The 12,703-nt window shown below is 37.2% G+C and overlaps 2 protein-coding genes across 2 annotated transcripts; both read right to left on the bottom strand.

The window, feature by feature from the left end:
• Positions 1-6,348: 6,348 nt before the first annotated feature.
• On the bottom strand, positions 6,349-6,895 carry LOC117107570 (the record flags this gene model as incomplete). The annotated part of the gene is made up of 2 exons (XM_033249272.1): positions 6,718-6,895; positions 6,349-6,561 (listed from the first exon to the last, which is right to left on the bottom strand). Coding segments are annotated over exons 1-2 (391 nt in total), but the record flags the coding sequence as incomplete, so codon positions are not given.
• Positions 6,896-9,520: 2,625 nt separating this feature from the next.
• Positions 9,521-12,055, bottom strand: LOC117107571. The gene is made up of 2 exons (XM_033249274.1): positions 10,022-12,055; positions 9,521-9,832 (listed from the first exon to the last, which is right to left on the bottom strand). Exons 1-2 carry the CDS (start codon positions 12,053-12,055, stop codon positions 9,521-9,523), a joined length of 2,346 nt encoding a protein of 781 aa, XP_033105165.1.
• Positions 12,056-12,703: the final 648 nt, after the last annotated feature.

Raw genomic sequence — 12,703 nt, forward strand, 5'->3', positions numbered from 1 at the left:
CCTAATGTTAACAAACATTACAGTCATGGCTGATATAAAAAAAGCATTAAAATATTTTTTTTTTTGAATTAAAAGTTAAAAACAATAGTGAATTTGAGAAAAGGTCTCCAGTCAGTACCACACCTCTTCCCCACCTCATAACCTCCCAAAAAAATAATCGTGCTGTCAAGGTGGCCGAAAAAGATACAATCCCACTCCTTTGACCCTCCCCTCCCAGCAAAATTAATAATAATACGAAAAAAAAAACACAGAGACCTACGGTACGTTAGGCCTAGCTAAGATAAAGTACACACTATTTTTGTACTGTTATTAAAATATCCCTAGGCCTATAGGCTTTGATCTAGGCCACATCTAGGCCTAAATGCCACTAGGCCTATGTAGACCACCCTGTGTGAGGACAAGTTACGACTTGGAACCTTAGACTAGGCCTAGGCCCTAGGGCATCACCAGAAAGCTAGCTCGGCCCCTCCCCTAGTTTCAGCCTAGAGTTTCTACATAATTTTTTTTAAATATTGTGATGACCAAGGATAAATTAAAGTAGCCTAAGTTAGGCCTATGTATACCATTCATAACATTATTACATTATAAAGAAAATAAAATTCCACTTACTTATATAATTCTGTAAATTTTTGAAGTAGAATTACCAAACAGAACTCAGGTGGTTGTAGATAAAAAAAAATTGGCGGCAACATCCTCAACCTCCTCATTTTCGTTGGCAACCGGCCAGCAGTGACGTCAATAGTCGCGCGCATTATTTCGGAATACTTTATCAGCTCTCCCATTGGTCAATGTGACTTGCCACTCGGGAGAAAGTGGAAAACATCTAAACAGCATGACATGTTTAGATGTTTAAATTAACATTGAAATATTATGTTCTTATATAAAAATAGGTTGTCTTACATCTGGTTATCCTTACAAATACAACCATTGATACATCTGTTTGTGAAAATCTTTATAGGGCTACAAAATTTTGTCAATTAATCTGGAATAATATTTGAAAATAATAAACACCTACGAGTTAAACACTAAGTGTTCAGTTTTAAACATTGCATCCGTTTAAATCTGATACATAGTGTTTATATTTTAAACACACCGTAACAATTGTAAACGCGTCAAGCGTCACAATTTTTTACAGTGCATCATCAATTGTCACGATCATCCATTACCATAATCGATCAATCCAATATCTTTTATCAACATCGTAATCATTGTCATCATTATCGGCATTATCCAACATCATCGTTATCCTCCATCACCACCACCATCATCCGCCACGATTATTGTCCTCCATCAACACATTTGAGCTTTTAAATTATTTTATTTTTTATTTTATTATTATTATTTGTTTTGCTTTTACGGTCGTCAATTGTTACATACCCACCCCTTCCCGCTCATCAGCATTTTGGAGTGTAATATACAGTAGTGTAATAGACCGTGTGGGATGATTTAGCATAATTTAGCAGAATTGTTTTGCTAGAATGTCATTTTTGGCCCTGGTCACTCTGTACGTCAAGGCGATCGAGTCTGTGAAAAAAAACCCGTTATCACCTCAAAGGTTTTCGATTTCCAAAATAAAAAAAAAGTAAAATGAAAAATGAGAAGAAATATATAAAAAAAAATCTTCCAGAAGAATACGACACCAGGCTCACTAATTCTAATATACTAGCAATATACTGTCGCTGTACCGAGACCTCTTGCTAGGGCCTGCCTATGCCTTTAGTACAGTATAGAGACATAGACTAGTAATTGGCTAGGCCTGGTTAGGCCTTATAAAACGGTATCCGATCTTTTAGGTTGGTATTTAAACTTAATTATTGAAATGAAAAAAGGCCTAGGCTTGCATAGCACCAGTTGTGGGTATGCGCAGTTACAATTAAATCATGATGCCTAGATCCAAGGCTAGACCCTATGCAACGTTATTATTGCTTAAACCATACTAAATAGTGAAATGTTGAACAGCACTGCCATTTTCCAATACTTTTAATGAAACCAGTGCAAAGTTTTAGTATTTTTTATTTAATTTAAATATTTTGTAAATTGTGGCTTTATTAAAATAGGCCTATCTTAAAATTTATTATTTGGGATATAGGCCTACCTTGTTATAGCAATTAAAACATAATAATAGGCTACACTTATTGAGACTCGAAATCTAGTTTTTTTGTGTTTTCAGTACACTTTCCTGTTTACGACGCACAATTCAAGCGCATGCGTAAAAAGTACATAATCGGGCACAGCGGCTGAGTTAGCGCGGTGGGCTTACGAAACGGCCAAATGCGACGTCGACATCAATGTCGAGTTGGTTATTGCGTTGTTGTTACCGTTATTGTTGAATTGAATCATCATTATCATGTTTATTACCATCATCCTCAATATTATTATTTAAGACTAGACTGAAATTTGGGAAAAAATGTATTCGTGACCTGACTTTTTGGGACAAAGACGTGGGCCTAAAATGTCTACATTGAATATTCCCTCCTCGATGAGAACATTTTTAAAACTAGACGCTCATAGATGGCATCTTGGCCTAAGGATGGGATTTTTGTATCTTCTCTCTCTGACCATGGTTGGGGCTGAGGTTAGAAATTTTCCCCCCCCCCCCACTATTTCGAATTCCTGAATCCACCACGGCCCCCATACAGTATGTTAAAGCCCTTATCTGGCCCGGGAGAGTGTGGACGTATTCGCTTATAAAAACAACAACAAAGTGATTTATTGCTTTCCCTACCCTGTTCCCAATTGGATCAGTATAGGCTAATTTTATGATTTCTCGATTTTTTTTATATTTTTGACGTCTACCCATCTCATCCACGACGTAAGCGCTTAAATTTCCATTAATTTCATTTATTTATAATATAACATTTACATGTATTTTCAATACCTAATAATATTATAGGTTTTTTTTATTGTGCGATAGACCTACATTTTTTTCTTTTATGTTTAAATTTATTAATGTTTTATTTAATTTTATCATTCCTGATGATGACATAATTAATGTCGAAATATTGAATCCCGACACGATGGCGTGTATTTCGATACTTGGAGTATGTATTATACCTGTCTCTTATAAGTGGATCTTTCGGTTTTATTTACCTTGTTCTCTAATTTTTCACTATTGACATATATGCAGTGAAAATCTGAAACACCACGTGGTTGAAAGCGGCACGTTATAGGCTAAGTGTATGTCCAATTTGTAGAGATTTATTTTACTCCGACCTCGATTTATTTACGATTCATAAAATTGTAATGATATTAATGAACGTAAACCTGTAGTAGTATAATTAATGACATTTCCACGGTGTTTTAATTTTGTATAGATCAGTTTCCTTAACATATCAAAGTTGATATTTATCGTTAGGCCGTCAACATTTTTTGATAGACAACAGAACATTTGAAAATAAAAACACTGAATAGTGTTTGCTCTCAAAACCAGTGGCGGTTTGTTTTTAGCGCCCCCCCCCCCCCCCTTGTACTTTGTACGGGCCTGATACTGCATATGACCCAATTATGTACACTGGGCCTACAGTAGGCATAGTCATTATCCGAGAAGACTTTATTCACATCCAAGATAGTCGAGCGTGCCGTTCGAAACAGCGCCGATATTATGACTGAATGTGGCGGGAGTGGCGTAACGCCTATGCGCTCTCATGCGGCGGTCCGCAGGGCCACATAATTCTAGGGGCCCCGAAGGGGCCCTACACATAGGTTTCTCGATCTAGCACCCAGACCAAAAAGACTTTGTTGAAAAAAAAAACCCATAATATGTCTCTGAAATCGATTGTAGGGTATATATTATATTATAATAATTAAAGAGAAGGAGACCAGACGGGGCCTCTCGACCCGGGACCCCACCAAATTTGTCAAAAAAAATTTAAAATGGAGATAAAAAGAAAATTATATTCACAATTTGAAGTCTGTGAGTGCCATTTCCGGCCATCTAGACGTGCTATAGTAATACATTTTCTTATCTCAGCCCCACAAGAGCAACGACATAATGTGTGTCTGAAATCGACTGTAGGACATATCATATTATATCCAGTGGCGGAATAAAGAGTGTGGGGGAGGGGGAGCTGCCGGCCTGGGCCCCACTAAATTTGTCAAAATATTTTTTAACTGGAGACAAAACTTAAGAAAATTCATAATTTTGTCTGTGAAGTGCCATTTCCGGCCATCTAAAGGTACCATATTCATAAATGTTCTTACCTCAGCCCCAACCATGGTGGGTCTGAGGTGCTATAGACTCTCCCACTGTGAAAGTCCCTCCCTGGCCTCAATTTTCTGGATGCATAAATATAATTTATTCGTCGTTAAAAAAATTTAGGATAACAATGCACACCTAAAATCCCACGAAGGAATTGGTGACCGGAACCCCAAAAAAGACCATGTTTAGTTCTGCTAGAATTTCTTCATAACAACTAAACAATATGAATAAACAATTGATGGGAACAGCGCATACTGTAAGTGGCATCTACTGTATATTATAATTATGCTTATTTTAAAGCCTAAATTTACAGTGTATAACTTATTACGTCAGCTAACGTCTAGGATTCGAATCTTACAAAGATCATTAAAATCTTTATCTCTCGAAGTCTACAATTCCATATTTCAGCTTAATTGTCCCTTTTCCCTACATAAAAATAAATCACGAAAATATCTTCCTCCGCCCACAATTCAACTTCGGCTAGGCCTATGTTTTTTGTGTCCATATTTTGTCATTTTGTTTGTTCGTCAGGGAGTTGGTGTTAGAATGTATACAATCCACCTGATCAGTCACTACACTGGAAGATCCGTGAAGTTAAAATGAAGCCTTGCTTTCCATGGGGAATTTGCTTGGCATATATCAAGGGGGTGGTGTTATTACAGAATTTAAAAAAGCAAAAAACAAAAACAAAAAACAAAAACAAAAAACAACCTCCCTGTCTATCGGCCGATCAACATTTTTTTTTATATAGGCTCAGTTTCAACAAATTTGAACTTTTCAATGTGGTTAGTTGACCTCCTAATTCATTACTTCGTGAAATCAGGGCAGACCTTATGACCTCTAGACCTGTGATTCCGTCTTTTCAACAGCTACCGTACCGTAATTAATTGCAAATGCATTATAAACAGTGATGGTAGGGAGTGGAATAAACTTATTTGTGATTGTTTACGATTGTTTTTTAACAAGTTATGTTTTATCTAGGCCTAGGCTAAGCTGATATTCAAAATTAAATAGCCTACTCAAATTTTCAAAAATTTACGGGAGAATTTTTTTCATGCGGTAGAAAATACTTCATTTATCCTACCTAAACATATACCCTACCAATAACACAAATAAATGCATAACGTTCACCACCACATTTATCTATGAGTTGTCTAGGAAAAATATGGTACCCTGACCGCTGGGGTTTAGGCCCAGTGTTATGTATTATGTATGAATGTTTGTGTATTAGGCCTATCTTCTTTTAGTAGTCATAAATAATTGTTCTGTTTTATCAAATTAATCGCGATGTTTAATTAGTTGGTTAAATTATATATGCGGTTGTCTTGCCAAAACTAATATTTTTAAAACAGTTAAATTATAATATTTATATTGCTATAATTTATAGAAATGTCTTAACATAGACGATCCGCTAATAAGGAATATAATTATTTTCGAATAAATCAGAAAAGATCTCCGTGTCATTTTGACTTTTTTACCTATTTTTTCGTTTACAAATATATGCCTACTATTCTTAAAAACAATAAAATTGATTGAAACTTTGAGTCCTCATAATGTGTCTCCCCACCACCCACTTTCCCATTTCCGAAGTTCCTGACTTTTTTCATATTTCTTTGGTTGGCGAATAACCTACCTTAAATCATATCTGTAGTAGTACAGAAGAGATCCAATTATTACAATGAAAACCCCAGCTGACACAGACGGAATGGTGATCATTAAGACCTTAATTAATTTGCTACACTGTAATGTATCAGGATCAAAATCCAGCAGTTTGGTGTGCATCCCGCTTTGTCCGTGTATACGGAAACATTCTGTATGAAAAAGTTCCTCAATTGTGATGTTCGTTTTGTTTATCCAATTTCTAAACCAGACTAAATTGCAATCACACGAGAATTTGTTGTATGAGACAACAATTCTCTGCAATTTGATCAGGTTTTGAAAACCAACATTTTCGTTAATGGTAGTGATAAAATTGTTACTGATATCGATTGCCTGTATACTGTTGGAACCGACAAATGCTTGATATGGAAGTTTAATTATTTTATTATTGCGTATATATAGGTACATAAGTGAAGACAAGTTTTGGAAAACGCTTGTTGGGAATGACACAATATCATTTTTAGTAAGAATAACTTTTTTCAAATGTTTACAAGGCTTAAAAACATCACTCTCTAATATGTCAATTCCGCATTGTTCTAGATGCAGAGCTTCTAGCGATACTAGGTCGACGAACCATGCTGCTCGAAGTTTAGCGAGTTGATCGTTATTACTAATCGAAAGATATTTCAGTTTCGTCAATCCACGGAATGCATCATGTTCAACATCTTTATACTTTAGGTAGTTATATCCAAGCTCCAGAAAATCTAGGACAGAAAATATGTTAAAGGAATTGTTTTTCAGTGATTGAATTTGATTGCCATTCAAGAAATAAAAAGCAACATCAGTTGGTACCGTATTCTTTAAAGGAATATTTTTTAAAGACAGATGTGAACAATATACGTCATTTCTATATTCTGAACCTCCTTTTGCCACATACGTGCAGTTACATTCCTTTGGGCACCGTAGATCTCTTGGCGGGTAAGTTCCGGATATCGATGGGTCGTAGTTATAAGTGAATTGCAAAGTACAATTAAATGACGCAAACAGAGCAAAGCAAATCAGATACGGATAGCATTCCATCTTCATCAATGCAGCCATTAAACCGTGTGTCATATTTATTCAGCTTTGGCCTACGATTAAGATTTACTGTAGGCCTGATTTGGAAAGTAGTATTGCTCTCTACAAGCGAAATGACAAAGCTCTACACCCTGCGCGCAATAAAAAAGTAGGTAGTTGCTAAAAACAACGGGTTCAGCCGAGGGGGCGTGGCTTGTACGGTGACACGTCATGTATAAATTATACCGTCTACCTAAAACCATTGCACATACACTGTTGTAGACTTGTTACAAGTCTCTTATTTTTTTATTATTTTTCTCATTCTGGACAGCGCCACCAACGAGAAAGTTAATTTAGAGATAGACAGAATAAGCAACTGAAGTCAGGCACCAGGATGCCAAAAGAATGACGTAATCTTATATTCCGTATTTGGATAAATGGGCGGACCGAAATAAACAATTTCAACCAATCAAATGTTCATAGTTTTGGAGCCACGAAACTGGGTCACTCGCCGCTCGCGTCGACTAGTTAGGCATGACTAAATTTAAATAGTCCTCCCTAATAAAACGGGCCTAAAATATTTAGAATAAACCCTAGTAAGACTAATTTTGGCAATGGCAAAAACAATTAAGCCTAGACGGCATACCATACAAATACAAAAAAACTTTAACTTTACAGGAGGATGGCTCAGGCCTCGTCTGAGTAGTAGGCCTAGCCTAGACTCTAGTAGAGGCTTGGCGTATTTTTAAGTTCTAACTTACAGAGGCCTACCTTTTTTAACAATATTCTACTCTAAAGGCCTAAATCTGTGTAGCAGCTAGCGGTGAGCAAGTTTCCTAAGTATAGCCTACGGTTATCAGTCCATGTCGTTCTCAGCAGGCCAGAACTATATACTAACTGTTTTTATTCAAGTATAGGTTGCCAAAAGGGAGCTGGTTAGCTTGTTCTAGTCGAGACATCCGCATCTTCAATTTCAAAAATTTACCAAGATTGATTAATATGCATGAAGTTAGCCAATCACGTGATTTACAAAATCAGTCATGCATACGATATCCCACATCAAATCTGATGTGGGAAATTGCACGCATGAATCGTTTGCCCAGGCCCTAATTCGAAAAAAAAAATAAGAAATCGAGTATGGGACGCCAATTAAATTAGGTATGGCGCGCACTAAGTGCAATAAAGAGTGAGTAACCTAAAATTAGGGCCTGGAACCCAGGCTAACACTGTTGGCGAGGCAGACGGAGAGAAAAGTATATAAAAGTATACAATCACAACCGGTCTTAATGTATGAGAGTTTTAATAAACACCATTCAATTCTGTGAAGAATGAATAACAGCATTGTGAATACTGTAAATAATTAAATATAACAAATCTGTATACTCTCGTTAAAAAAAAATAGAAAACAAAAAATATAAAATAATAAAGCATATAGCAATGATAATGCATCTTTAACCCATTACATAAACTTAGTAAAAAACAATCAAGGCATGTACATAAACTTACTACTTTGACCGGGTGTAAATTTAACAAACAAGTCTCTGGTTAGCATCATAAGCAGTGGATGGTAAATCCTAAAAATATGAGTAATTATGTTTAAAATACATGTACAGTACAATGATAAACTTAGTACATATTATACCTAATAGACATAGGCATACATTCCTAAAACAGATTAATAGTCTAACAGAAACAAAAGCAACGCACATAAACAGTTCTTATCATATCAGACAACTTCCGGTAGTCTTGCATGTAACAATATAATTCATGAATATTCATAGCATTCAGAGAAAAATGGCTAGGAAAGGTGCTTTAGCAAATGGTCTATACTGGCAAATTCTAAGTTAAATACTCAACGTAAATCAACGTATTATCATAATAAAACCCAGTATTACTTAACTCATAGAAGCTACATACATAACATAATATTTTATAAACATAATATACTCAATTATCATAGGCTAATGAAATAACTTGGTAACAAGCAGATCAGCTACTGATACTACCAAACTAGGCTCAAACAAAGCCTCTGTGGCCGTTACATAACATATTCTCAGCTCTATAATGTGTTCAACAAATCATCATTAATTACATTAAAATTATACATCTATTATCGAAATTAATAACAGTATTAAAATCTTGAACAGTTACCCTAAACATCACAATATACCACATATATTGACAGTATATAAAAACAGGTATTTTACTGAAATAACAGTCAGTAAAAACATCAGAGTGCAAGCTCGTTTCTTGCCATGTGGATCTACGACGCTTGTAAAAGTGCGCCCTTAATAATACTCATAATAAATCTAGTTTCGCTCGAAACATCCTCCCCCCACGATGCGATATATATTCGCATCACAACAATAAACATACAGATTCAGTCAAATTACTCATAGCCCTCTACAGGGTAAATTACAACAATCTTATTGACTGGTCTACTAAAGTGTCCATTCGAAGTCTTCACTCTAACATTTCGAACTCTTCCATCAGGTCCGGGATACACTTTAGATATGCGTCCTATATTCCATTTTCCACGGATCACGTTCGGATCAGCTAGTATAACAACATCGTCGACTTTAGTATTTCGTTTGTCTACATTCCATTTACGTCGAGGCACCAACAATGGAAAGACGTCTCTCGACCATCGCTTCCAAAACGTGTCAACTATCTGCTGTACAAATTCAAAAACGTGTCAACTATCTTCTGTACAAATTCAAGTCGGTCTCTTGGGTTCTTGCTTGGACGGAATGGTCCTTGCGGTACTCTACTGGATGCACGTCCTAACAGAATGTCATTGAGACAGATGTATTTACCGTCATCTGGATCATTGGGTATACGCCCAATCGGTCGTTCATTTACAAGGTTAGCTATCTCCTGGAAACATGTATGAAGTTCAAATGGTGTTAATTTCTGCTCAGCTACGGCTTTCTTCAGCGCTAACTTACAGCTTTTCACGAACGCTTCTGCACATCCATTCTGATGAGGAGCAAGCGGTGTGATAAATTTCCACGTAACTTCCTGTTCGGCACAAAACTCTGTTAGTTCCCTCTTAGTCCAACCTCAAATCATTTCTCTCAGCTGCCTTTCAGCAACAATAAACTGTGTACCGTTGTCGCTTTGTATCATCTTCGGCTTCCCTCTGATTGCGAAGAAACGTCTAAGCACTTGCATGAACTCCATCGTTGAACAATCAGTGGCGACTTCTAGGTGTACTGCTCGGGTATTCAGGCATGTACATATAACACCGTAATGTTTTGCTGTCTTACGTCTTCCTATTTTGACATTATATGGGCCAAAGTAGTCACATGCAGTATAATAAAACGGTGGTGTAAACGGAGTCATCCTTTCTGCAGGTAGTTCCGCCATCAATTGTGTTTCAACACGGTGATTAAACTTTCTGCATTTCACACATCGGAATTTCACTGTCTTAGCAAGGCTGGTAACTCCTACTATCCAATATTTGCTTCGAACCTTTGCAGCAGTTGCAGCAATTCCATAATGTCCTCGTTCATGTACATCTCTAGTTATCAAGTATGAGATGTGGTCATCTCTAGGTAGTAGAACAGGATGTCGTTGTTCATATGATAATGTTCCATTATCAGCTCTTCCACCCACATGTATCAGATTATCTTTCACAAAGGGACTTAATGATTTAAATTCAACCCTTTGAACTTTACCATGGATATGTTTTTGAGCTTCGAAGATCCAATAGTCTCCAGCAATGGATAACCCATTGGTTGACAGTGATCCATCTTCTACTCTGCACTTAGCTTTCATATTAGAAATAAATCTAAACACGTACGCTGTAACTCGTATCAGCTTTCTCCAACTAGAATATTTCTTACAGTCGATAGCCTTCTTGTCTTCTGCATTTACTATCAAAATGGTTTTCTCCTTCTTCTTTTCTTTGTCAAGTTCTTTGACATCTGTCTTCGGAATAGATTTCGGCCATTGTTCTTCTGGAAGCTTCAGAAAAGCAGGTCCATTCCTCCAGTCATGTTCCAAATCTTTGACTTTAATCCCTCTGGACACTTGATCGGCAATGTTATGTTCTCCAGGTATATGACGCCAGTCTGCCGGATCGGTTTGGTTCTGAATTTCAGCAACTCTGTTAGCAACAAATAACTTGTAGAGTCTAGACTGACCACGTATCCATGACAAAGCGATGATACTGTCCGAAAAGAATATAACTCTATCAAATTTCAGAGACATCTCTTCCTTAAGCGTAGCATACAGTCTCGATGCCATAACAGCGGCTTGTAACTTTAAACGAGGCATAGATAGGTGTTTTACTGGAGCTACTCGGGACTTGGCTGAAATGAATCTTACTCCAACATCACCATTAAAGTCTTCCCATCTCGTGTATACTACTATGCCGAATGCATCTTCTGAGGCGTCACAGAAAATAATCAGTTCAGCTGCTTTACTTGAATGGACTGGTAATAAACATCTCGGGAATAAAGTACAATCTAATTCTTGCAGTTCTTTGAAAAACTTTCTCCATTCAGCTTTCTCAACTTCAGCTAAATCATCATCCCAACCATACCCTCGTTGCCATAGTTTTTGCATCATAATCTTTCCATTTATGAGAAACGCAGTTGCAAATCCAATCGGATCAAAGACCTTGGCAATTTCACTGAGTACCATTCTCTTAGTTAATGACTTCTCGTGGAATTTGGCTGGTTTGACTTTATACAATATTAGGTCATTGTTAGGATTCCAAACTACACTTAACACTTTCTGTTCAGATGAATCAGTCACAGGTTTGTTGTCAGGTTGCTGGTTAATGTCTGGATTGGTAGGTTTTCCATTCGATACCCATTCTTTTACCTTAAATCCTCCACTTGCTAGAACAGTGTCTATTTCTTTGGTAAAATTCTCGGCTGTGTTCACATCTGGTACAGAAGTCAGTATGTCATCCATATAGCTGTCGTTTTCAATAATTTTAGCGGCTACCGGGTAGGTTTCTTCATTCACCTTGGCCGTTTTTTGTAATGCAACTTGAGCCATCGCTGGGGCAGGCTTGTCACCGAACGTTACATTGGTTTTCACATATATGTCTGGTTTCTTGCGTTGGTCAAAGTCACGCCACAAGAATCTGTGAACATGCTGATCTGTTTCAGGAATCGCTATACGATGATACATTTTGGAAATGTCGGCTGCTAATGCAATCTTCTGTTGTCTAAACCGCAGTAACATTCCAAATAGACTGTTCAGAAGGTCAGGTCCTTTCTCCCAAAACTCATTAAGGGACTGGCCATGGACTTTAGCGGATGAATTAAAGACAATCCTTACCGGTGTTGATTTTTTCTCTGGTCGGATAACTGCGTGGTGTGGTTATATAGCATACAGGTCCCTTATACTTGGCAATTTCTTCATCTGTCAGTTTTCTGGAGTTTTTCCATTTCTTCCATCTGTTGTTGGTATCCTTTCACATGATCTGGATTCTTCATGAGTTGTTTCTCAGTAGAGGCTAACATTCTCTCATCAAGCGCTTTGTTGTCAATAAGCTCAATTGGGCTTCGTCTCCACGGATACGGTATCTGCCATTTGTCTTTGATTTTTTCGCACGACTCCCACATGTCATCAAATTGTACTAGTTCAGCAGGAATCAACTTCAAATCATCTTTTGGTGTGCAAGTACAGTTTGGTATCTTGACACCCATTTCTTCTGTGGTCCAGAATTGTGAGAGGTCCGTCTTCTGTGTGACATTTACCTGAAGTACTGTCAGGCCTGGTTGTTTCTCTTGACTGTTAGATCCAAACGCAACCCATCCCAAGGGCGACTTCCTTAATAGGTAACCATCTACTTGTTGTGTTTCACCGATATGCATGAACGGGTAATCC

This window comes from Anneissia japonica, unplaced genomic scaffold (assembly GCF_011630105.1).
Source record: "Anneissia japonica isolate Jap-2015-1 unplaced genomic scaffold, ASM1163010v1 scaffold288074_len64487_cov106, whole genome shotgun sequence".
NCBI classification, from domain to species: domain Eukaryota; kingdom Metazoa; phylum Echinodermata; class Crinoidea; order Comatulida; family Comatulidae; genus Anneissia; species Anneissia japonica.